The sequence below is a fragment of the Saimiri boliviensis genome, chromosome 2 (assembly GCF_048565385.1).
Source record: "Saimiri boliviensis isolate mSaiBol1 chromosome 2, mSaiBol1.pri, whole genome shotgun sequence".
Classification (NCBI taxonomy): Eukaryota; Metazoa; Chordata; class Mammalia; order Primates; family Cebidae; genus Saimiri; species Saimiri boliviensis.
In genome coordinates this window covers 39286117-39312475 of record NC_133450.1, presented here as the reverse complement: position 1 = coordinate 39312475, position 26359 = coordinate 39286117, and the positions used below count along the sequence as shown (strand labels likewise).

General features: G+C 44.5%; 2 protein-coding genes across 3 annotated transcripts in view; one reads left to right on the top strand and one right to left on the bottom strand.

Moving 5' to 3' along the window:
* MTHFD1 (methylenetetrahydrofolate dehydrogenase, cyclohydrolase and formyltetrahydrofolate synthetase 1) overlaps nucleotides 1-20913 on the top strand; it is a 75162-nt gene extending 54249 nt beyond the window's left edge. Inside the window, exons 19-28 of one of the 2 annotated variants that reach the window (XM_003924423.4) lie at nucleotides 743-811; nucleotides 1304-1415; nucleotides 1515-1654; nucleotides 4727-4768; nucleotides 8520-8620; nucleotides 9457-9634; nucleotides 14076-14183; nucleotides 15333-15485; nucleotides 19123-19216; nucleotides 20666-20913. In XM_003924423.4, coding sequence (XP_003924472.1) covers nucleotides 743-811; nucleotides 1304-1415; nucleotides 1515-1654; nucleotides 4727-4768; nucleotides 8520-8620; nucleotides 9457-9634; nucleotides 14076-14183; nucleotides 15333-15485; nucleotides 19123-19212 — 993 coding nt within the window. In that variant the 3' untranslated portion in view covers nucleotides 19213-19216; nucleotides 20666-20913. The remainder of the gene's footprint in view (nucleotides 1-742; nucleotides 812-1303; nucleotides 1416-1514; nucleotides 1655-4726; nucleotides 4769-8519; nucleotides 8621-9456; nucleotides 9635-14075; nucleotides 14184-15332; nucleotides 15486-19122; nucleotides 19217-20665) is intronic. The other variant, XM_039469356.2, reaches the window with a different exon arrangement.
* Nucleotides 1-26359, bottom strand: part of ZBTB25 (zinc finger and BTB domain containing 25) — a 109700-nt gene that overhangs the window by 40402 nt on the left and 42939 nt on the right. The window contains exon 4 of the mRNA XM_003924424.4: nucleotides 23933-24027. The gene's annotated coding sequence lies outside the window, so the exon portion shown is untranslated. The remainder of the gene's footprint in view (nucleotides 1-23932; nucleotides 24028-26359) is intronic.

Genomic DNA, 26359 nt, shown 5'->3' with positions numbered 1-26359 from the left:
GTGGCTTATACCTGTAATCCCAACACTGGGAGGCTGAGGAGGGTGGATCACCTGAGCTCGGGAGTTCAAGCCCAGGCCGACCAACATGGAGAAACCCTGTCTTTACTAAAAATACAAAATTAGCTGGGTGTGGTGGTGCATGCCTGTAATCCCAGCTACTCGGGTGGCTGAGGCAGGAGGGTTTTATTGCTTAAACCCGGAAGCCGGAGGTTGTGGTGAGCCGAGATTATGCCATTGTACTCCAGCCTGGGCAACAAGAGCAAAAATCTGTCTCCAAAAAAAAAAAAAAAAGAGTTGGTATTGAACTCTTGGGTAATACTGCAGTTTCAGCTTTGGGAGACATATATCGAGTTTGGTATTTATAGCCATTTCTGCCCAGATACCAGAGTTACAAACAGCTGAGTACTCTAGGAGCGAGCGTTTACATGCTCTAAACTTGTCTAAAATGGATTTCTCACATCAGTCAGCAGCAGAGCTTGATTGAGATGCTTGTTTCCAGAGTTACATGTTTTTCCAGAAATTAACAGGTGAATGTAATTTTTATTCTTTCTGTTCTCTCGGCTTAAAATAATTGGCAACTTCATAGTACATCCAGAAAAAAAACCACGAATGGTCCAGTTCAGGTGAAAGTACAAATTGGTCCAAGATGACTCATATGGAAAGCCTAGAATGTCAAATGTTGGTTTCAGAAGGTTGGGTTTTTTTGCTTGTGGGAGTTGACATGCACACATTTGTTTTGTAGGGGGTGAGTGGTGCATTGACAGTGCTTATGAAGGACGCAATCAAGCCCAATCTTATGCAGACATTGGAGGTGAGCAGAGTGACTCCTGCCTTCCTGAACTAGTTTTAGACCAGGCGTCCCCAAACTTTTTACACAGCGGGCCAGTTCACTGTCCCTCAGACCGTTGGAGGGCCGCCACATACTGTGCTCCTCTCACTGACCACCAATGAAAGAGGTGCCTCTTCCTGAAGTGTGGCTGGGGGCTGGATAAATGGCCTCAGGGGGCCGCATGCACGCAGGCCGTAGCTTGGGGACGCCTGTTTTAGACAGTCAGAGCAGAGTGGTTATAAAGCATACTTAACCGGAATAGTCGAGACCTTTCCCACTTGCTCATCTCTTTTCTTCCCATTCTTCCTCACACTTGTGACTGGGGTGTTACTGAAATAAAAAAGATGACTTTGTGTTTTCCCTCTGGGAAGTATTTTTCCTTCTGATTCTACATCAATTCCATACTCCTTGAGTGTGTGATCCTACTTTGAAGCAGGATTGGCAGCTCAGCTCACGGTGTACTGGTTTCCACAGGGCACTCCAGTGTTTGTCCATGCTGGGCCATTTGCCAACATCGCACATGGCAATTCCTCTATCATTGCAGACCGGATGGCACTCAAGCTTGTTGGCCCAGAAGGGTTTGTAGGTTAGTGTTTTCGCAACACCAACAAATAGACTGTATGTTTCTTTTAACATCAGGGAAATGGGATAGCATATTTACTGTTGCTTTCCTCCTTACTTACAGTGACAGAAGCGGGATTTGGAGCAGACATTGGAATGGAAAAGTTTTTTAACATCAAATGCCGGTATTCTGGCCTCCGCCCTCACGTGGTGGTGCTTGTCGCCACTGTCAGGGCTCTCAAGATGCACGGGGGCGGCCCCACGGTGAGTGGCAAGTTGAAGCATCTGATTATCGGCAGTGTGCTATTGGCCAAAAGGAAGTTGGATGACTTCTGCCCATTTCTTGATTGAGCTGCTTTTATCCTCATGATTGATAGGGTGCAAAAGCAAGGGATGGGCAGACAGCCCTTGCGTTGGCCACCTGATCACTTATAGGCACTGTCAGTGCTCAGCATTTTAAAAGGGCCAAAATTGGCTGCCTGGCCTACCTTTCAGAGGAGAACATCTGACAATATCTAAACCCCTCCAAGGACGTGTGCTTGGCTAGCCCCACAAAAAACTGTTTTATGTTCAGACTGTTCTTTTTAAATCTTCATCCCTCTGTATAGTGACGCTGGCAACCAGCCAACCAAACCATTTAGTTGAGACAGAGGTCAGTCCCTTCTTGAGAAGTTCATGCTGGGCAGGGCCCCCAACAGCCCGGGGAGGGAGGGAGGAGAGGAGAATGGCGCATCTGCCCAGGGCCACCCTGGGTAACAGAGAAACAGGTAGAGCCTAGCTCATCCTCACTTCCAGCCTGAATTTCGTGTTTCTCTGAACCCGACCATTTAGAATTTCTCTGAGTAGAAATTCCTACTATTTTTTTTCCTTATTTTTTTGAGATGGAGTCTCGTTCTTGTTGCCCAGGCTGGAGTGCAGTGATGTGATCTCAGCTCACCGCAACCTCTGCCTCCTGGGTTCAAACCATTCTCCTGCCTCAGCCTCCCAAGTAACTGGGATTACAGGCATGCACAGCTAATTTTGTATTTTTAGTAGAGACGTGGTTTCTCCATGTTGGTCAGGCTGGTCTTGAACTCCCGACCTCAGGTGATCCTCCAGCCTCAGCCTCCCAAAGTGCTGGGCATGAGCCACTGCCCCCAGCCAATTCCTACTACTTTTATCCTGGTGTTTTAACACCTTTTCTTTAGGGCCTACATGAAAAGACATGGTGCTGGTTTTCTGAAATCATTTGAAAAACTACTGAATTCCTGTCCTCCAGGAGCTCGTACTGTAACTCAGGAAATAAGGCCTCCCTCACCTACAGGATAAAAATCAAATTTCTTTTTTTTTTTTTTTTTTTTTTTTTTTTGAGGCGGAGTTTCGCTCTTGTTACCCAGGCTGGAGTGCAATGGCGCGATCTCGGCTCACTGCAACCTCCGCCCCCTGGGTTCAGGCAATTCTCCTGCCTCAGCCTCCTGAGTAGCTGGGATTACAGGCACGCGCCACCACGCCCAGCTAATTTTTTTGTATTTTTAGGTAGAGATGGGGTTTCACCATGTTGACCAGGATGGTCTTGATCTCTTGACCTCATGATCCACCCGCCTCGGCCTCCCAAAGTGCTGGGATTACAGGCTTGAGCCACCGCGCCCGGCCTAAAATCAAATTTCTTAATGTAGTAGTCAGGGTTTGTCCTAATGTAGCAGTTTTGTTTCAGCCTCAGAACCTCTTTGCACTCTTGACAGTTACTGAGAGCCTAAAAGAGCTTTTTTGTTTATATAGGTTATAGCTATTGATATTTACCATATTAGAAATTAAAACTGAGTTACATGTTAACATAAAGAACTTCATAAACATGAAAATGCACTATATTGGGCCGGGCGCTGTGGCTCATGCCTGTAATCCTAGCACTTTGGGAGGCCGAGGTGGGTGGATCACCTGAGGTCAGGAGTTCAAGACCAGCCTGGCCGTCCTGGTGAAACCCCATCTTAAAGAAAAATAATAATAAGAAGAAAATGCACTATATTTTCCCAACAAAATTTGGGCATTATACATTTTTCAGATCTTCTCTGTGTCTGGCTTAATTGAAGACAGGATTTGATCTGTTGTGACATCACATATCTTATAACCTTTGGAAAAGTCCATTATATGCTCAATGAGAGAATGATGGTGAGAGTAAAAGGGCCATAAGATGTTATGGAATCTTATGGAAATAGTTTTGACCTCATGGACCCCTTCGAAAGATTAGTCCCCAGAGCACACTGGGAACACTGCCGTAACAGCCCCAGCACCCCTGTGCAGTCTTAGTTATCCCTGAGATGCCAAAGACACTCCCAACCCAGCACACCCCTTTCTGCTAGTAGTACAGGGTAGACTCCCCTTTTTTTCCCAATCACAACTGACATTCTTCTCTCTTGCACCTGTCACTCACCCTCACACTGTCGCACCTCCTTTCCTTGCTTCCTCCTCGTTTCACAGTGAGGATAATGTCACATAATGCCGCACATGGAGAGGAGCATTTGCACATGGCCCTGTCAAGAGAGCAGGCCTCCCGTTCCCTTTAGCTTGCCAACGGGAAGCTACCTGTAAGGTCCTTGCTTCTTGCTCTGCCTCCACATGGCCCCTTTAGGAGCACCATAGTCTCACTATGCAATGGGAGAGGATGGAGCTTCTTAATCACCGTCCACTGCCTATGGTGGGGCCCATGAGATGGGACACCTCCACCTACTTGCTCATTTCTGTGGATGCAATAGGGCTGAGCCACTGCACAGATCAAGGCAGGGGTGGGGTGGGGACCAGGCACCTCCATCCTTTAGATATACTTTAAAATAGAGAAAGAAAATCCTTCTGTATTGTTTCCCCTCTTGTTTGTATTGTTCCTGCACCACAGTTCGGCTCCACCGATGCCAGGTTGGCACTGTGGACCAGCACATGAAACCATTGCAGGGCTCATCACGGACTCCATCAACAGACATCCTAAGGGTGGCTTCTGCAGGCTGGACAGCTGCCTCTTTCCCCACATTCCCCTTGACTTCCAACCCCATTGCTATGGCCTTCACTCAGTGAGTCACTGTGCCTGCCTAGGGTACACCCCTTTCCACCTCTCCTGCCATCGATCTGATCCTTCTCACCTCCTTAATTCAGGCCACAAACGTCTCCCATGCTGCTCAAAGCAGTCATTTTTGTTCTGTGCTGTGTGACTGGTCACATGCCTAAGCCTTTAGGGCAGGAAATAATCTTATACTACTGTACAACCTGCAAGCGTTGCAGACTTTTGCCTTTTAACACATGACAAGCACCATTTTTAAGCTAGGAGATTTAAATAGGAAATGCCTCTGACTCTGTTTCTTTTCCTTCCAGGTCACTGCGGGACTGCCTCTTCCCAAGGCTTACATAGAGGAGGTAACCTCAGTTATTTCTCGTCATGTGTCCTAGAAAGCATCACACCCTGAATCACCATTTCTCCACCCCGCCCATGTGGAAATAAATGGGTTACTGCTGTGACCAGGGTGCAGGATGCCAAAAGGCCTGCAGTGTGCTGAGGAGTTATATTAAATGACTGGATAGAGAAGATGCACCTCACAAAACAGAATTGTCCTACATAGGGTGTCAATAAACCACTGCCCTAAACCAGTGGTTGCTTCTCAGCGGGGTGATTTTGACCCCGGGAACATTTGGCAATGCCTAGAGACTTTCTTATTGTTACAACTGGAAGTGGGGAGTGCTACTGGCATGTGGTGGGTAGAAACCAGGGCTGCTGGCTAAACATCCTGTAATGCACAGGACAGCCCCCCACAGCATTACCCAGCTCAGATGTCAGGAGTGTGAGGTGGAGAAACCCTGTCCAAAACTAATAGCAGTCCCTCCATGGGCTTCCCTGCATTGGCTGGGTAAGTCCCAAATGCCATTCAGATCAGAAGCAAGTAGAGACCTTTTCTGAAATGGCTTCTCTGTGAATTTAAATCCATATTAAAGGGCCAAGATACATGGTCAGGATTCTGGTTGTTTTTCTAGGCAAAGCTTCCTAGATATATATAGCATCATACAGGAGCCCAGAGAGCAACTGTGAGCTCAAACCTTTTCATAGTTATGTCATTTACCATTAAAAGAAACATTTCTAAAGCCAGTTTGGGGTGGTTATAGGAGAGACAAGCCATCAGATAAGGTGGCAAGGTCACCTGCTCTCACTGCTAATTCAATTTTTCTGCCTTTTTGGAAGCTATTATCAAGCAATACAGGGTCACTGTTAAGGCCCCAAATGAAGTATTTCAAAATTGGTTAGAAAAAATTGCTGGTACCTTCAGTCTGCCTGTCTTCTGAGTTATGGTTTGCCTTTTATGGTCATTTGTCTGATTCACGCGTAGGAGGGGAATTCACAGTTCTGGCCCTCCTGCCACCCCACAGCCTTTCCTGTGTCTAATTACAGTGACTGCCCCTAGCTGGCCCAGCTGGTGTCTTCATTTAAGAAATTCTACTTATTTAAAACTGTTCTCTATCAGCCTTACATATTAATTGGTTTTCATGTGACTAGATGTAAAGAATGAGCAGTGTTCTTTAGAAGCTCAAATAAATCATAATCTCAGTTTTCAATTATTAAAGGAAAAAAAGCATAAATCACATTTATGCTTTATCACATTTATAATGAACCTAGTTGTTTTCTACCTTTTATCCTACCCATTTCTGCTTTTTTGGGATCCACAAATATTACTGCTGGGTTTTGCTTATAATTCAGTATATGTATTTTTATAGAAGACTTATTCTTAAAATACTTATTGTATTGTTAAACCTACAATAGTAATACACCCTTTGTAAAAAATAATAATTAAACATTAGAAGAATATAATATATGTGAGTTGGGTCCTCTTAACAGTTTGGTGCATACTTAACATTTAAAGAATTATACACATGTATTTTTGTGTTTGTCCTAACATGGAATAATTAAGCTCTCGATGGTTTTGCACCTTTAGTACATCTTGGACAGGTTCCATGTTGACACAGATGGGTCTCACTTTTATAACATCTGCATGATAAATATTGAGTGTTTATATCGTAATTCATTGGCTCAGTCCTCCTTGGAGGAGGTTTATGTTTATAATTTTCCAATTCTACAACCAGGGCTGTAGTAAATATACTTAAAAGGTACATTTCCTTAATTGTTTCCCTTCAGATTTTGTGGTATTTCGTTTCTTTCCTTTTTTCTTTTCTTTTTTTTTTACAGATAGGGTCTCACTTTGTCACCTAAGCTGGAGTGCAGAGGTGTGATCATAGCTGCAGCCTCTAACTCTTGGGCTCAAGCAGTCTTCCTGCTTCAGCCTCCCAAGTAGCTGGGGCAACAGCAACATGCTGCCACACCAGGCTAGTTTTTAGATTTTTTGTAGAGACAGGGTCTTCCTATGTTGCTCAGGCAGGCTGGTGTCGAACTCCTGGGTGCAAGTGATCCTCCGATATCAGCCTCCCAAAGTGCTGGGATTATAGGTATGAGCTACCATCCAGCTTGGTTCTCTTTTTTTTTTTGAGACAGTCTTGCTCTGTCACCAGGCTGGAGTGCAGTGGTGCGATCTCGGCTCACTGTGACCTCCACCTCCCAGGTTCAAGCGATTCTCCTGCCTCAGCCTCCCAAGTAGCTGGGATTACAGGCATGCACCATCACACCCAACTAATTTTTGTATTTTTAGTAGGGATGGGATTTTACCTTGTTGGCCAGGATGGTCTAGATCTCTTGACCTCATGATCCGCCCTCCTCAGCCTCCCAAAGTGCTGGGATTATAGGCATGAGCCACTGCACCTGGCCCCCTCCGGCTTTTTTTTTTTTTTTTGAGACGGAGTTTCGCTCTTGTTACCCAGGCTGGAGTGCAATGGCACGATCTCGGCTCACCGCAACCTCCGCCTCCTGAGTTCAGGCAATTCTCCTGCCTGAGCCTCCTGAGTAGCTGGGATTACAGGCACGCACCACCATGCCAGCTAATTTTTTGTATTTTTAGTAGAGACGGGGTTTCACCATGTTGACCCGGATGGTCTCGATCCCTCGACGTCATGATCCACCCGCCTCAGCCTCCCAAAGTGCTGGGATTATAGGCTTGAGCCACCGCGCCCGGCGGCTTTTTTTTTTAATTAACTTTTCAATTTTAGAGATAGGGTCTTGTTATGCTGCCCAGGCTGGTCTCAAACTCCTGGGCTCAAGTGGATTCTCCTGCCTCGGCCTCTGAAAGTCCTGGGATTACAAGTGTGAGCCATTGGGCCCAGCCACTGGCCTGCTTCATAAAGATAGTATTTATCTTATTTATTGCTTACCCTCGTTCATGGTTGAATTCATTAAAACCTTTGAAAGCATCACTGCTTACTTCATATTTCCTGGCAGTATTTATAGGAGCCATATAACAAATACCTCTTCTGTGCCAGCCACTATGTTGTTAGGCTCTGTCTTCTTTTTTTTTTTTGAGATGGAGTCTCACATTGTTGCGGGGGCTAGAGTGCAGTGGCGTGATCTGGGCTCACTGCAACCTCTGCCTCCTGGGTTCAAGCGATTCTCCTGCCTCAGTCTCCGCAGTAGCTGGGATTACAGGTGCATGCCACCATGCCCGGCTAATTTATTGTATTTTTAATAGAGACGGGGCTTCACTATGTTGGCCAGGCTGGTCTTGAACTCCTGACTTTATGATTCACCTGCCTTGGCCTCCCAAAGTGCTGGGATTACAGGTATAAGCCACCGTGCCTGGCCGGCTCTGTCTTCTGATGGAAGGGTCTGTGCTGTGCTGAGTAGAGTCAACTTGCATTTTCATACCCCTATGAATACATAAAATCTATAAACGCAAATTGTAAATATAATTTGGGTTCGAGTAACTAATTCCCTTCAAGCAGCAAAAAAGCTATAATGATGTGGCATAATGACAGCAAATACATGAGCTCTTGTTTTCTCCAAGGCTGGGAAAAAAGCACAGCCCCACTCTAGTGTCATAGGCTGGAGTGAAAGCTGCAGTCCCCATAGCAGACCCTCACTGTGCTGGAAGAAATGCACCAAGGGACCTTCTCCTTTCTTGGCCTCCTTGTGCTGACAGTGAGTGGCTGCTGGCTCAAGGAGGCTGTTTGCCTTTGAAGAAGAACCTGCAGTGGTTTTCAACTCTCTGATCTCATAGACCTTTCACTGTTTTTACAGAACCTGGCGCTGGTTGAAAAAGGCTTCAGTAACTTGAAGAAACAAATTGAAAATGCCAGAATGTTTGGAATTCCAGTAGTAGTGGCTGTGAATGCATTCAAGTAAGTATAGAGCATAGAAAAGGATGAATGTGGAAAATGGTCAGGAAACGTCTCCTGGAGCTGATTATACAGCACTGCTTTTAGCTTTATTTTATTTTTCAGTTACTGCTATTGGTTATAGCCTGCGGTTTTAGCCTGCACTGTGACAGGCACTGTGTATATCACAGTGGGCTAGCCACCTCACCCACTGAGGGTCCTGAAGTCAGATTCAGCTCCTGTGGGTCCCCTTCCTCCCCACTGGGGGAAGTGGGTAATACACAAGCCTAAAGTTCAGCGTTCCTTTCTCATCTTAAGAGGCCTTTTATGCTAAGAGAAGATCATAGGCCTATAGTGTTTCATTATTTTATGAGATTTGGTGGGATGTTGTCTTGATAAAGAATTGGGCAGATTGCACTGGAAGGAGTTGTGCAAGAACTTGTGTGGGTTGTTTAGATATTGCAGTGCTGGTCTGGGTTTTGTTATAATGACCTCACCACAGTAGAATCGGAAGCAAAATTCTTAAAAGCTAGTATTTACTGATTTCTTGTGGGGTACTGGGAATTTTCCAAGTACTTCACATGGATTTACCATCTGAGTGTCATGACTTCCCAGTGAAATAAGTGCTGTGATTATTCCCATGTTATCCAGGTGGAAATTGAGGCACATAAAGATTAAGTAACTGGCCAAAAGCCACCAGCTAGTAAGTTTTGGAGCTGAGATTCAAAACCAGGCTGAATTTCATGGTCAGGGTTCGTTTATCAGTAGGTAATTCACATGAGGTTTAATGGCAAAAAGAAGACAGATTCTGTCTTCTCCAGCTGTCTGCCATGCTTTGATATGAAGTGCTTCCTTTACAGGACAGATACAGAGGCTGAGCTGGACCTCATCAGCCGCCTTTCCCGAGAACATGGGGCTTTTGATGCCGTGAAGTGCACTCACTGGGCAGAAGGGGGCAAGGGTGCCTTAGCTCTGGCTCAGGCTGTCCAGAGAGCAGCACAAGCACCCAGCAGCTTCCAACTCCTTTACGACCTCAAGGTGGGTGACTATGCAAAAGAAGAAAAAAGTCGAAAAGGGCACCATGAGGTTTCTGTGTGACTACCTCTGTTTAGAGCCACATGCTTTGCAGCTTCAGCGTTGTGGTTTGATTCCCATGTAGGTGAGTTACACAACCACACAACCACAGCCTAGAGTCAGCTGTGGACAGCTATTTCGTTTTTGAGAGCAGTCTTGCTCTTTCCCCCAGGCTAGAGTGCAGTGACGCAATCTCAACTCACTGCAACCTCTGCCTCCAGGGTTCAAGCGACTCTCCTGCCTCAGCCTCCTGAGTAGCTGGGATTACAGGCACCCACTACCATGCCCAGCTAATTTTTTGTTTTGTTTAGTAGAGACATGGTTTCACCATCTTGGCCAGGCTGGTCTCATAAAACTCCTCACCTTGTGATCCACCTGCCTTGGCCTCCCATGCTGGGATTACAAGTGTGAGCCACCGCACCCAGCCGGACAGCCTTTTTATAAACTATGCCACTGCTCACTTACAGAGGGGATTTAGGCAGGAATACCCCAGGGTGGAGGGGGAACCGTTGCTCATGTCCTAACTTTGAAAAGGGTCAAAGTACAGGTGGCAGAAGAGAAGGTTAAATGTAGATCAAATGTGTAATTCATTGCAGCCTTTAACACAAGGCACCAACCATGATGTAGCAGATTGGTAAGGGCTGCGTGGAGCTCACAAAATTTTTCTGATGGCTTCTCAGTAATAGGGGAACAAAGCGTGCCTCCCAAGCTAATTTCCTGGTAAGGGGCTGCTCAAAGTTCAGGGCCCTCACATGCAAAACCAAAGTACTCCAGGAAGCTTCATCATTTTTTCCATCACTGAGCAAATTAAATTACACCTGGTCTAAGCAGAGCCCTGCTTACTCTGATAAAATAAAGCTAGTTAAGAAAAAGGTTGTTCTTATAGGGTTGTGTTTTTTCATTTATCTGTCCAGTGTATTTCAGATGTGATTTGACATTAACTAGTACAGGAACAACAGTTGGAAACATTGTAGGAACATGGGTTATATGCTGTAGTTAATTCTGCTCCTGTTCTCTAGGCTAGTTTTTGGCTTGGTTTTTTTGTTTGTTTTTGTTTTAAGACAGGGTCTTGCTCTGTTGCTCAGGCTGGAGTGCAGTGGTACAGTTATGGCACACTGTAGCCTCAACCTCCTGGGCCCAAGTGGACCTCCCACCTCAGGCTCCTGAGTAGGTGGGACAACAGACATGTATTTGCAAGCCTGGCTAATTTGTTTTATTGGCTGGGCGTGGTGTCTCACACCTGTAATCCTAGCACTTTCGGAGGCCAAGGCAGGTGGATCACCTATGGTCAGGAGTCAGAGACCAGCCTGGTCAATGTGGTGAAACCCAGTCTCCACTAAAAATCAAAAAATTAGCTGAGTGTGGTGGCAAGTGCCTGAAATCCCAGCTACTTGGAAGGTTGAGGCAGGAGAATTGCTTGAACCCAGAGGGTGGAGGTTGCAATATGCTGAGATAATGCCACTACACTCCAGCCTGGGCAGTAAGTGAGAAATTTCGTCTTTAAAAAAAAAAAAAAAGATTCGTTTTATTTATTTATTTTTTTGTAGTGATTAGGTCTCCCCATATTGCTCAGGCTGGTCTTGAACTCCTGGGCTCAAGTGATCCTCCTGCCTCCCAAAGTGCTGGGATTACAGGCATGAGCCACTGTGCCTGGCCTGGCTTGGTTTTTAAAAGATAATCATTGAGTTTACAAAACAGCCATCAAGAAGTAGAAGGAACAAACTTACTACTTTTGAGTTTTAGTGTTCTCTTATTTCTCTGCCTCCTGCAGATATAATATACTTACAGTTAATTAACATTAACACTGACATTCTCCTGTTGAGCTTTGGTTTTATAGACAAATTTTAAAATCTGTTCAACATCATCTTTTTAGAAAAATGCCATAAACACAAATTTGCACACAAATGCAAAGCATTTATAGGCACCTTCTCTAAGCTTAGCACCCAAGGCTGGAAGCCTAGTCCTTGAGGACAAGCAGGAGACCTGGAAGAGTAAGGACATATGGACTTTATAACCCATTTCTACTTGGAACTTTTATGCGTTCTGGCAAACAGGAGGCTGCCACTTTTTGTCTTACTCAGCGTCTGTTACTCTTAAATCACCCTTTCACCAAAGTGCTTTTGCTTCAGAAGTTCTAAATGTGCCTTGGCATTTATAGCACTCCACTTATGAGATGCATATGAAAATAATCTGTGTTGCATCTTTATAAAGTCCTTATTGAATATTCACTTTATTCATGCCCATTTCACAAAGCCCCTTCATAAATTATCACTCTTTAGTTCAGAAGGGAATTTTTGTTTTTACAGATAGATTATTGCTCCTTTTAAAAACAAACTTGGCTAGACACAGTGGTCACACCTGTAATCCCTGCACTTTGGGGGGTCAGGTGGGTGGATCACCTGAGGTCAGGAATTTGAGACCAGCCTGACCAACATGGTGAAACTCTGTCTACTAAAAATATAAAATTAGCCAAGTGTGTTGGAACATGCCTGTAATCCCATCTACTTGGGCTGAGGTAGGAGAATCACTTGAACCTGGGAGGTAGAGGTTGCAGTGAGCTAAGGTGGTGCCATTGCGCTCCAGCCTGGGCAACAAGTGCGAAACTCCGTCTCAAATACATACATACATACTTGCCTAATATGTTCTTTTAGCTTTAGTTGCTAGGGAGTATAGAGTCAGATATGTTGCCTAATTTTTGTAATTTGCTCATCCAAATTACCCGTGAGTAGCTTTCCTTCTCATTTCCTTGAGGCAACCTCTCCCTATGCTGTTCTCTCTGAATCTTAATGTCCTGAACTAGTCTACGCAGCATTTCAGAAGTCAGCTCCAGTTCTCTGAAGACTCTGCCCCAGAGGAAACCGCCCATGGGACTGAGGCCCTCACCAGTTAGACTATTGGTCTCTGTCCACTGCACTGTTTGCTTCAGGTGCCACAGAAGGCAGACACGCCCAGTGCATGTTGATCATGTAAATCACTGGGTTGTTTTTTTCCTAATACCTAGGTGATATTACTGTTATGACTATTTCCCAGTTCCTGGTGCTTGCACTTAATCAGTTGTGTTAAGGGTAGCATCTGCCTCATATACAAACTGGGAGTTATGTAGATGGACACTAGATGTCTTATTTCATAAACAGTGTCCCTAGGTCTGTTTTACCAAGACTGATCTCTGGACTGAAAGATCTACTTTTTAGTTTTTATTATTATTTTAAAATTGCTTTTATTTGTTTAAAGAGATAGAGTACGGCTATGCTGCCCAGGCTGGTTTCAAAGTCCTGGGCTCAAGTGATCCTCCTGCCTTGGGTTCCTCCCAAAGTGCTGGGATTACAGGCATGGGCCACCATACCCAGCCAGAACATTTACTTTTAATTTATTTATTTATTTTAATTTTTTTTTTTTTTAGAGACGTGGTTTCACAATGTTGGCCAGGCTGGTCTCTAACTCTTGACCTCAAGCAATCCACCCACCTTGGCCTCCCAACGTGCTGGGATTACAGGCGTGAGCCACCATGCCTGGCCTCTACTTTTATGAAGAAATAATTCTTCTTGGGTAGTCAGCAATGCTGTTTATGATGTACCTAATGAAAGATTTTAAATATGTACTTACGTAAGTACATATTTATATATATAGTTTGAGGTTGATTGGGTTAGGAACACGTTCTTTCTTTTTTTTTTTGAGATAAAGTTTCCCTCTTGTTGCCCAGGCTGGAGTGCAATGGCGTGATCTCAGCTCACCGAAACCTCCACCTCCCAGGTTCTAGCAATTCTCCTGCCCCAGCCTCCTTTTATATCTCTCTCTCTATATATATCTGTATATGTAGATATAAAAACTTTACCTCTGTGGGACATTTTCACTTATAAAATCTGAGGCTTGGTATTAAAAGAAAGTGTTCCTTGCAGGACACGGTGGCTCATGCCTGTAATCCCAGGACTTTGGGAGACAGAAGTGGGTGGATCACCTTAGGTTGGGAGTTTGAGACCAGCCCTGACCAACATGGAAAAACCCCGTCTCTACCAAAAATACAAAATTAGCCGGGGGGTGTCTACTAAAAATACAAAAGTAGCTGGGATTATAGGCATGGTGGTGCCTGCCTATAATCCCAGCTACTCAGGCGGCTGAGGGAGGAGAATCACTTGAACCCCGGAGGCGGAGGTTTTGGTGAGCTGAGATCGCGCCATTGCACTCCAGCCTGGGCAACAAGAGGGAAACTTTGTCTCAAAAAAAAAAAAAAAGAAAGAAAGTCTTCCTAACGCAATCACCCTCAAACTATTTGCATATGTATATATATAAAAACCATCTCTGCCCCTTTTAGGGGCTCTGACCTAGAACGTGGTCATGTCCTGGTTAAATGTCCTTACATATTTCCAGTCATTATGTCTGGACCATGACTTTGTCTCTTGTTCATTAGCTTCCAGTTGAGGATAAAATCAGGATCATTGCACAGAAGATCTATGGGGCAGACGACATTGAATTACTCCCTGAAGCTCAACATAAAGCTGAAGTCTACATAAAGCAGGTAGGTGTTTTGGTTAGTTTGTCCTTTCAACTCTTTGTAAAGCAGGCCTTCCAGTCACAATCCCTGGGTCCTCCCAGCCCGACCAAGCACACGTGACTTTATTTCTCTGGGTGGTAGCCTTCTCTCCTCTGAAATACTGGGTTTGGATTAGACGGCACAGTTCCTGGTTCATATAGGTGATATATGAATGTGTAGAAATCCATGAAGAAATATGGGATGTCTTACCAAATTATTGAGAACTTCGTTTTTTTATGAGACAGGGTCTGGCTCCATTACCTAGGCTAGAATGCAGTGGTGCAATTTCGGCCCACTACAGCCTCTGCCTCCTAGGTTCAAGTGATCCTCCCATCCTGATTAACTGGGCCTACAGCCAGGCACCACCACACCTGGTTAATTTTTGTATTTTTTTGTAGAGATGGGGTTTTGCCATGTTGCCCAGGCTGGTCTCAAACTCCTGGGCACAAGCAGTCTACCCATTTCAGCCTCCCAAAGTGCTGGAATTTACAGACATGAGGCATTGCACCTGACCCTCTCCAATTTTATTCTCTTATCTACTTCAAACCATTTTTTAAATTGTTTTTATTTTATTTTTATTTATTTATTTATTTTTTTTTTTTTTGAGACAGAGTTTCACTCTTGTTACCCAGGCTGGAGTGCAATGGCACGATCTCGGCTCACCACAACCTCCGCCTCCTGGGTTCAGGCAATTCTCCTGCCTCAGCCTCCTGAGTAGCTGGGATTACAGGCACACACCACCATGCCCAGCTAATTTTTTGTATTTTTAGTAGAGACGGGGTTTCACCATGTTGACCAGGATGGTCTCGATCTCTTGACCTTGTGATCCACCCGCCTCGGCCTCCCAAAGTGCTGGGATTACAGGCTTGAGCCACCGCGCCCAGCCTAAATTGTTTTTATTTTTATTTCCATGGATGGAAACAAAATATTCACTTGTGAACTACAGTTGTACTTAACTCCTCACCCAACAGAGTTCTTTTGTTTTGTTTTGGAGGACAGCAAGGTATAGATGTATATAAAGGGAGTTGGATGTTGCAGATAAATTGAAGAATCCATGCAATCACAGGGCCCAGATGGTCATTGCTGTGTTGTCATCTTTTCATTTGTCCTCCCTCCATTCTCTTCTTTCCCCAGGGCTTTGGGAATCTCCCCATCTGCATGGCCAAAACACACTTGTCCTTGTCTCACAACCCAGAGCAAAAAGGTGTCCCTACAGGCTTCGTTCTGCCCATTCGTGACATCCGAGCCAGCGTCGGGGCTGGTTTTCTGTACCCCTTAGTAGGAACGGTAAGTGCGTGCTGCAAGGAAGGACTGGGTGCATATACGCTTATTGTCTTAAGTATGTTGCCAAAACCATCAAGCAAATGCCAAGTGAGCAGAGTTCACTGCCCAGAAGAAAATTGGAATCGGGCCTATTATGACTGCTGTGGATCATAAGCTATAAAGCAGGAGCTATATAGCTCTTGCTGTGGACCATCTTGGTGCCAATTCAAGAATGATGCCATGACTACTCCTACTGAATAAAAAATTCTGCTCCAGGGGCAGTATGCCCTTCACTGAATCTAGAATAAGCCCAGTTGATAGGCTGGGGTACTGCTAACATATAATCACAGTTAATGTTTATTGGGAGCCTTACACTACTCAGTTTCCCACAACCCTAGGAGGTAGGGACAGAGGTTTTACACCCCAGGGTCTCACTGATAAGCCTAGAACTTATGCCTGAAATTCAGGGAGTTTATTATTTTTGAGTAAGGAATTTCTCCCATTAAAATGCAAACGGACCCTGGAGATATGAAAGGTGAGGTTGTTTATTTACACTTCAAGGTGAATAAGGTGTCCAATGCTTTCTTATCTTATAGATTTTATGCATATTCAAGGAAGAATACTGCCAACAGGGAAGCAGAGGGGAGGGATGCTTAAGGACATAATCATAGTTTGGGCTGACATTGTTCCAAGGTTAGCATGGATCCTGAATCTAGGTTATCCCCTGAAACTGCCCCGTATCCTGTATCTGCAGATTGTACTTACATGCAATACAGGATTGAAATGTTGAACTACACCAACACACGTGGAAAAGAACCAATATTTCCTTTTGGATTTATGTCATTCCTTCAGTACAGTGAGAAAGTGGTAGGAGATGGCATTATAGAGTTGAAAGCACAGGACATTAGAGCTTAATCCATTTTTGCCTCTTGGGATCTTGGCCTTGGACAAATTATGAAAGGTGAGAGCCCTGCTGCCCTCAGCTCACACTGTAAGGCAGCATCATCACGTCACAGTGGTGCTTAGCACAAATGCCTGCATCTCACTGCCTCCTTAGCCCTCCAGAGAGCAGGAGGCTTAGCCTTGCTATGATGTATATCAGTCTCCAGGATTTATAGAAATCCCCTTTTGGTAGAAATCTTCCACTATTTTTACCCAGCACCTTGAATACTGCAGGAATATGTCTTGTTCTTTCTGGAGAAGTGGTCAGTAACTACCAGCTGAAAGCTATACTCTTTCTTGTCACTTTTGATCTTCACAAGAAGAAAAGGGTAACAGTAGAGGTGAAAGCAAATCTGGAAGCAGTCAGGCCAGTGAGACTCAGGCTGTAAGATAGAGACAGACACAGCCTGCCCAACTCAAGATGTTCTCATTTAGAACAAAGGATGCATCAGAGCCCTTCAAGTTTAACTTGAACCAAGATGTTTCCACACATGATCAAATGGTTTCATCACTATTCTAACACCTTCCAGTTGCCGTTGGGGCCTTAATGGGACTCAGATTATTTGAATATTATCTGTATTAATTCAAAGTGTGATGATTTCTTTTCAGAAATTTATATCTAGGTTCATATATGTGTGTGTACACATAATATTTTCTTTTCTTTTTTTGTGTGTATTTATTATCAATGACCCATGTTTAGGAGGGAAAATCCTCTTTGGGAATGAGTGAAAATAACAAAAATCCTACTAATCACTGTTGAGGGAACCATCTTTAGGGTTTTCTACTGACAGGTACATGTATGTCTACAATGATGTCTTTTATCTTTATAATGTCATCTTTAGGTTTTTCTGCTGGGTCTAAAGACCAATCCCTTCCTTTCTCCTATTTGTCTCACACCTAGCACCTCCTTACCTCTTACAGAGTATGAAAATATAGGGCCAGGCGCGGTGGCTCAAGCCTGTAATCCCAGCACTTTGGGAGGCTGAGGCGGGTAGATCACGAGGTCGAGAGATCGAGACCATCCTGGTCAACATGGTGAAACCCCATCTCTACTAAAAATACAAAACATTAGCTGGGCATGGTGGCACATGCCTGTAATCCCAGCTACTCAGGAGGCTGAGGCAGGAGAATTGCCTGAACCCAGGAGGTAGAGGTTGCGGTGAGCCGAGATCGCGCCATTGCACTCCAGCCTGGGTAACAAGAGCGAAACTCCGTCTCAAAAAAAAAAAAAAAAAAAGAAAAAGAAAATATAAACCAGTTGTCAGATTCCTGTAATGTGTTTTGGGGAATATTGACTGATATTCAGAAGTCAGTCAGAATGAGGTTTTCTAAAGTATTGATGCTTTTGTTACAGAAGATGACTCATTCCTTTTTAATAACCTTTTTATAGTTAAATTTTAGAAGTAACCTAAGCTGTTTTCCTGTCTAGATTTAATTTGGAACTTGTGTGTATTCATTATATAGGACATTGTTACAGATAAAAATATACTGAGTTTCCACTTGCAAGCCATACAAATTTGCATCTAAGCAGAAATTTGTCAAAGCTGAGTCTTTAGAAAAGCAGCGAGTACAAATATAATTTGTAAGCATTACAAGTTTAGTTTTAGAAGGCCATATTGGGCCAATAAGAATAGTGATTATAAAACAATCTAGATTACGTACAGAAGTGTCTAGGCCCAAGTTAAAGGATACTAACTCCTACCGTCATGTTGCTGAAGCAAAAATCACATTGGCAGCTCAGCTAGCAAGACAGAATGAAACAAAATTTAAAAGCACACAAGCCCTACACCTCCTTTTGGTCTTGCAAAGCGTGAGCTGAGGAGGTGAGTAAACAACTCCTCTACTCCTCAGCACTCATCCTTGTAAGGTGAAGGTGGAAACACCTCCTGCTACTACTTGTGACCACCATCAATATGGAAGATGATAGTGAAGGCTAGTGTTTGGTTTGCAGAAGGACGTGAAGGATCAGCTTCTTTTTTGTTGTTGTTGAGACGGAGTCTTGCTCTGTCACTCAGGCTGGAGTACAGTGGCATGATCTTGGCTCACTGCAACCTCCACCTCCCAGGTTCAAGTGATTCTCCTGCCTCGGCCTCCTGAGTAGCTGAGATTGCAGGTGCACATCACCACACCCAGCTAATTTTTGTATTTTTAGTAGAGACGGGGTTTCACCATGTTGGTCAGGCTGGTCTCGAACTCTTGACCTCAGGTGATCCACCTGCCTTGGCCTCCCAAAGTGCTGGGATTATAGGCATGAGTCACCATGCCCAGCTGGGATCAGTTTCTAAGTTTGAGTTTATAGCAGGATCAGTGACTTGATTTTTAGTATGTAACAAGAAGAGTACCCATTTTATTGACAACTATAAAATGATCTATCTTTTGGGCTTTCTATCTGAAGGAAAAGTGAAATAAAAGATGACTTTATGTTAATTTTGGACACGGCCTCGCTCTGTCACCCAGGCAATGGCATGATCATGGCTCACTGTGGCCTCAACCTCCTAGCCTCAAGTGGTCCTCCTCCTTTAAGCCACCCAAGTAGCTGGAACTACAGGCACGTGCCATCATCCCCAGCCTATTTTTTTATTTTTTATAGTGATGGGGGTCTCACTATGTTGCCCAGGATGGTTTAGAACTCCTGGCCTCAAGCGATCCTCCCACCTCAGCCTAGGATTATAGGCGTGAGCCAGCTTAAGTTTGTTTGTGATGCTTTTGTACATCCTAGATGAGCACAATGCCTGGACTCCCCACCCGGCCCTGTTTTTATGATATTGACTTGGACCCTGAAACAGAACAGGTGAATGGATTATTCTAAACAGGTAAGTTGTTACTAGGTAAGAACTTTGCTTTTTTCCTTATGTAGCTTACTTAGGAATCATAGGGCTCAAACTGCCACTATAAAAATTCACATTCTAATGCTTTCAAAACATTTCTTTTCAGAAATGTTTTGCGGGGAGAGGGGATAGGAATGAGAGTTGGCAATAACCAATTAATTGAAATATTTATATTTCAACACATTCTTGGAAGACGTGCATGGTTGACAGTGTAGGGGAGAAAACTGCTGCCCAATAAACTATACAGGGAATAGCAGGGGAGGTTAGACTCCCTCTGCTGCAGCCCAAGGAGTCTTGGGGTTCAGAATTGATGACACATTGCAGGTCAGGAACAGCTGACGGTCTGTATACTCTGAATAGGTAGGTAGAAGGCAAGAGTTAGTCCGTGTCTTAGAGGTATAACTGGAAAGAGAGGAAAACAGGACCAATCCAGCAGTTCTTAGGGCCTTAGGTGAAAGGGCCCTTAGTACTGACTGCAATGAGTGACACTGCATTGTTAGATATTTTTGAAATTTCAACAGGATGTGTCTCTCCTTCGGCAGACCCTTGGGGCTGAAGACGCAAGTTGCAGTGTGCACTTCTATCCCTAGACACATCCTCCTGCAATTTCAAAAATATCAAACATGAAAATCCTAAACATCTTTGTCCAGAGAAGAAAAACGTGGCTTGCCCATTCAAAAAATGAGAACTGGACTGAACACCTGTCTTATCAGCAACAAGAAGCTTTAGACAGTGTAAGAATATCCTCTAAGGTCACAGGGAAGATGACTTTCCACATGTGTTTACACTTTGCCGAATCTACCTGGATGTTTCCAGACATGCAAGGGTTTACCATCCACCATCTCTTCCTAAGAAGTTATTTAGCAATGTACTTAGCAAAATAAGGAATTAACCAAAAAAAAAAAAAAAAAAAAAAAAGAAGATACGAGTTTTGGGAAACAGAACCCTGGTTTGGACATTAGTGAAGAGGCATTCTGACAACCATGCAAATGACCTAGGGTTACAAATCCAGTGTGGGACAGGTTGGGTGAACACCTGAGAAAAACTGAAAAAGTTAGAAAAGACAAGGATATCAGAGGGTAATAGTACAAAATAAAAGCTCTTGCATTACTTGAGAAAGTTAAGGTCCAAGTAGAAGCAAACTGTAATTTGATGCTAGAACACTAATCTTTGAGAGGGCATGTGTGACATTGGAAGTGCAGTCACAACTCACTGCTTGGTCTGGTCTTGAACAGTGTTCACATAGTACCATGGAAATGCTATGCATCATTTTCAGGCCCATTTATGGACAGATCCTAGAAGAGCTGGTATAGGAAAGGATGTCAATGTTAACAGCTTTGGCAATGTGAGTGGGTAATGGTGCTGTATGGAAGGAATAGGAAACATTTCAATGCTTAGAGAAAACATTGATTTCTTGTTTGTTTTTCCTTCCAGATCATCATTCATCTTCAAGAAGCTACTTTGAAAGTCTGGCCAGTGTCTATTCAGGGCCACCGGGAGTTAGGAAGTATAAGGAAACCAAGAGAAGTCAGCCCCTGCCCAGAAGATCTGAAGTTAATAGTGGAAGTTTCCCTGGAAGTCCTTTTCAGCCTCAATTCTCATCATGCGTAAATTAACATAAATCATGCACATGCCTTTTACTTTAGTGAAGTTCCACAGAATAAAAGGAAATAATTTTGCCATCTTGGTATTGCAATATGAATTATAGCCTTAACAAACTGTTGCCACAGGTCTCTGTCATCATGCGTGAGCTCATTTGTCAGGCAGATCCTTGGGGCTTAAGATGCAAGTTGGAGTGTGCACTTTATGATGCTGTTTTATTTAGAGGCGAAAACGTATGCATGCTGGTGTATTTCTGAGAGGACACATAATTAGGGAACCTCCTGAGAGGTTTGGGTTGGAAGTTGATGACTTACCTTTTTATCTTATACCTTTCTATATTGTTTAATTTTGTTTTTCCACTCTGAGGAAGTATTGCTTACACCAATTTTTGCCTGAACTTCCTTGGAATTCCCATTTCTGTCACAGCTTTAGCACTTTCTATGTTTAAAGTCTTTAGGAAGGGTGGTCATACAGCACTAACCTTAGGTAAGCCTCTGTTCTGTTGGTGCAGCAAGTATTCATTGAGTTTCTTCTAAATGCCTGCGCTCTGCCCTTCTCTATAAACTTACTTTCTTTTCTTTTTTTTTTTTTTTTTGGGTGACAGAGCCTCTGTTGCCCAGGCTGGAGTGCAGTGGCATGATCTCAGCTCACTGCAACCTCTGTCTCCTGGGTTCAAGTGATTCTCCTGCCTCAGCCTCCCAAGTAGCTGGGATTACAGGCATGCGCCACCACATCCAGCTAATTTTGGATTTTTAGTAGAGATAGGGTTTCACCGTGTTGGCCAGGAGTGTCTCAAACTCCTGACCTCAAGTGATCCACCTGCCTCAGCCTCCCAAAGTGCTGGGATTACAGGCGTGAGCCACTGTGCTTGGCCCAGACTTCCTTTTTTCTAAAACATTAGGTTGGTAACCAACCTAATATTTTTTTCCTCCACTTTTGGCTGGGCATGGTGGTGGCTCATGCCTGAAATTCCAGCACTTTGGGAGGGCATGGTGGGTGAATCGCTTGAGGTCCGGCCAAAATGACAAAACCCTGTGTCTACCAAAAAGACAAAAATTAGCCAGGTGTGGTGGTGGGCACCTAGAAGCCCAGCTACTTGGGAGGCTGAGGCACAAGAATTGCTTGAACCCAGGAGGCAGAGGCTGCAGTGAGCCAGGATCATGCCGCTGCACTCCAGCCTGGGAGACCGAGCTAGACTCTGTTAAATAAAAAATAAATAAAATATTTTTCCTTCACTTATTCCACATCCTCTATCTCTGTTCTTCCTCTCCCAGTTGTTTCCTTCCCTTTTTCCCCTTGATCTTCCTCCAATGACTCTTTCCAGAGGATGCTGTATCCCACTGGTGCCAGTGCCAAACCCTGCTGATGTTGGCAGAGCAGTATTTTTCCCAGTGACCTTGGTTTTATTATTTTTAATTCTCTGGGTTCACATCAGTGTTGTAATACAGTCAGTTTTACAGTCCACAGAAATGATAGCGGTGCCTTGAGCGGCGTATGGCTGAGGGGTCATGATGCAGAGTCCCAGCTCTACCGCACAGAGCCTCACCCACTTCCCTGCCTCCACATCCTCACCATGGAAATAGGAGCACTGTTGGTACCTACCTCGTGAGGGCGGTTCTAGAATTATTCAAGCACATCATCTAAGATGCTTTGTACAGACCCTGGTACATTGTAACCACTCAATAATGTCAGTTCCTCTTGAAAAGCATCATCCAGGCCCTGTTTGCACAGAGTTAATTGCTTCTGTACTTTTTTTTTCTTTTTTGTTTGTTTGTTTTTTTGAGACAGAGTCATGCTGTGTTGCCCAGTTTGGAGTGTAGTGGCGTGATCTCCGCCGACTGCAACCTCTGCCTTCTGGGTTCAAGCAATTCTCCCACCTCAGCCTCCTGAGTAGCTGGGGTTACAGGTGCGTGCCACATGCCTGGCTAATTTTTTGTATTTTTAGTAGTGACAGGGTTTCACCATGTTAGCTAGGCTGGCCTCGAACCCCTGGCCTCAAGTGATCCTCCCACCTGGGCCTCCCAAAGTGCTGGGATTACAGGCATGAGCTGCTGGGCCCGGCCGCTTCTGGTACATTTCTTAAATGTCCTGTGAAAGTTCATCTGGAATGGGATTTGCTGGGAATTCATTTTATAGACAAGGGAAGGATGTAGTCTTGTCAGATATGGTGACTTAAAGGTCATCTTAAAGGACTTAGAACTCAGCTGAGTGTGGTGGTAGATGCTTGCAGTCTTAGCTGCTTGGGACGCTGATGTGAGAGGTTCGCTTGGGCCTGGAAGTTTGAGGCTGTGATGAGCTATGACTGGGCCACTGCACTCCAGCCTGGGCAACAGAGCAAGACCCTGTGTCAAAATAAAAAAGACCTATAGAAGCATTAGTGCTTGAGGTAACTATTAGCATGTGCTGACAGAGGTCTAGTGCCTTTACCTTGCTGCTGAGTCCCTCCAGATTACTGGCCTTCCCATGCCCTTTCTCTTCTCTGGGCTGCTAATGCTTTCCTTCCCCATAGTAGTAATACTACTGATTAACAAATTGGTACATTCTCTGATCTCGCTTCAGAGGCTGTTTCTGTGCATTGAAGATGTATATACAGTCTTAATTCAAAAGAGATAGCATTTATGTGCTGCCACATTAAACAGATTGCAACAGTATTACTATTGAGTTTGTGTTGCCTCTGTGCAACCCTCATCGTGCCCAGGAACAAATGAAACCACCAGAGACCTGGAGCCTCAGGTTCATTCAGTGGTGTCCCAGGGAAGGGGATTGGAGGGTTTATTCCCAGGAGGCCTCTGAAATCTAAGAGCTATTAACAAGGAGTTATAAATCATCTTTAGTAGCTACAGGCCCAGGCTGTGGCTAGAGCCCTAGATGGGAGAAATGAATGGTAAGATTGGTAGAGTATTGCTCATATAAATATGTAAGCTGTTTTACTGGCACACTGTATCTGGTGATATTAACATGATAAGCTATTGGTAGGATTTTTATCAGATCGTAGAAATATATTTATAGCCTATTTCCTGTTATATACTGAAAAGCTACTAATGGAATAGTAGACAATGATATCAGTAATAGCTTAAAACAGTCTTCACTGTCACTTACCTGATTTCGGGAATGACAGGTTTCTTTCATGCATAAGGTACTGGATACATTAAACACGTGCACACACAGATATGGCATTGCGTTCTAGTCATATCCTAAAGAAAAACGATGGTGCAGTATGTTATTTACAGAGCTATACTCTGTGTGAGTGACTGTGTGTGTGTGTGGTGGAGGTCAGGGATGACTTGTTTGTAATATACCTTAAGGAAGTCTGTCCGAATTTGCCCTTCAAATACTAAATAAATTCACCTCTTACCTCAAACAGCCTTTCAGTTCCCTTTTACTAATTTTGTTTAATAGAAAGGCAAGTCAAGACCAGGGATGGTGGCTCACACTTGTAATCCTAGCACTTTGGGAGGCTGAGGCAGGAGAATCACTTGAGCCCAGGAGTTCAAGGTTCAAGACTAGCCTGGGCAACATAAGGAGACCCTGTCTTTACCCCCCCAAAAAAAAAAAAAAAAGGCAGCAGCAGCAGCTGGGAATGGAGGACTGAGCCAGGGACTGTCCCACTGCACTCCAGCCTGGGCAACAGAGCAAGATCCTGTCCCAAATAAAAATAAGACAGCTATTCTACCCTGTCTGCACCTAAATAAGCTCATCTTATTTTTTGTCTGAAATTGTTGCAAACTCCCAGGTCTGCTAGTTTTCAGAAACCTTGGATGTCAATAAGGAATAGTTCTCAGTTGCTTATGAGTATCATGGATTTCTTTTGGCTTAAAGTTCAAAACAGCCAACAAGCAGAGCTAGCAACCCATAGAGAGATATGAAGAATATTTTCATAGATGTGTTTGCTGAATGAACAAGGCTGGCTGAATTTTTTTTTTTTTTTTTAGACAGGGTCTCACTTGGTTGCCCAGGCTGGTGTGCAGTGGCACAGTAGCAGCTCACAGCAGCCTTGATGTCCCGTCTCAGCCTCCTGAGTAACCAGGACTACAGGTCAGGAGGCCACCACACACGCCCGCCTGAGTTTTAAAATTTTTTTGTCTCCCTGTGTTGCCCAGGCTGGTCTCAAACTCTAGGACTCAAGCCATCCTCCTGCCTTGGCCTCACAAAGTCAGCCACTGCGCTCAGCCCTGAATTCTTAATTACAACCAAAACAGATGCTTATGGATTTTCCTGCTTTACAACTCTTGTCTCTTTTACCTGTAAATGTAAGATCTTGACAGCTCATATTTGCCTTTGCTTTTGTGTCCCAATAGTTCTATCCTTGGTAAGCCTCTGTGGAAACTACAGAATCTTACAAATATAAAACACTTTCAGAAAAACATCCAAAAATGGACACCTGACATTTAGACTCCCTAACATCTTGATCCTGTTGAAGAAAGGAGATGAGCACAGCTGGTTTTCAGTAGTTCTTCACTCCACCTTACTAGGTTCATCTGGACGCAATGCTGTGGGGGCCAGACGAAGAAGCTGGGATTGTGAGGGATCCTACTAGACTTTACGGCTGGAGCGCCCAGGAATACTCTCATAAGGAATACTAACCCAAAAGGAAGTCAGCCTCAACTCTGACAGCAACACCTTTCATAAAGTACGCGTTAATGCTTTATGTGTACAAATAAATACTTGTGGTACTTTTCACTATGGCAAGCTCAGAAAACGCATGAAGATACGTAAGCTAGTCAATTAGGTGGGTAGATGGTGCCTGCACCCTTTGCTCTGACCGAGACTGGAATTGTGAGCAATGTCCTCTCCTGTTCTCCACCCACCTCCCCACCCCCCCAACCCCCACCGCACTTCACTGACAGCGGCGATGTCAAGTAGGCAGCTAGGAATGTCCTAAAGGGAATCATGGGTAACTTGTAAGCTACCTCAACTTATTTTTGTTAATTATGTACGGTATAAGATGGATGGAGCTGGGTTCTTGTGCCTTTCTCACCTTGTCTGCATAGAGATGTAGCTGCTCCTGCAGGCCAAAGTTTTGCGCGAATCACCTCCACCTGCGTCCCATTGGGAAACAAAGGTCTGAGAGCCTGTTTGGTGATGAACCACGATGATCTCCTTAACACTCAAGCCACCCCTCAGAAAATCGGGTTTCTTTCTGTTTCCATTCATATATGTAATCTTCGCTTCAGACAAACATGACACCTCACTATTCTACGCAGTTTTGAATCCCGCTTTTAAAATGGGATGTCTGCCTTGTCTTTAAGTTTTCTGAGGAGGAGAGGGGAAGTGTAATGGGACCGTCTATAATTTGAAACCCTACCTCACTATTTTGCGTCTCAGAAAACGCGGGCTTCATTGCCCTGGTTCCCCACCGGTCCCCCAACCTTCCGGCTGGCTCTCTAGCGGTCCTCGCCTCGGCGCTGACGTGGTCGGGCGGCGGGGATTGGCGTCCGGGCGGAGCACGGTGGGCTTCCCGGCGGCAGGCAGGCTGCTGCTGCAGGTGGGTCCCGGCGCCCGCCCCGCCCCGCCCTCCACCTCCCG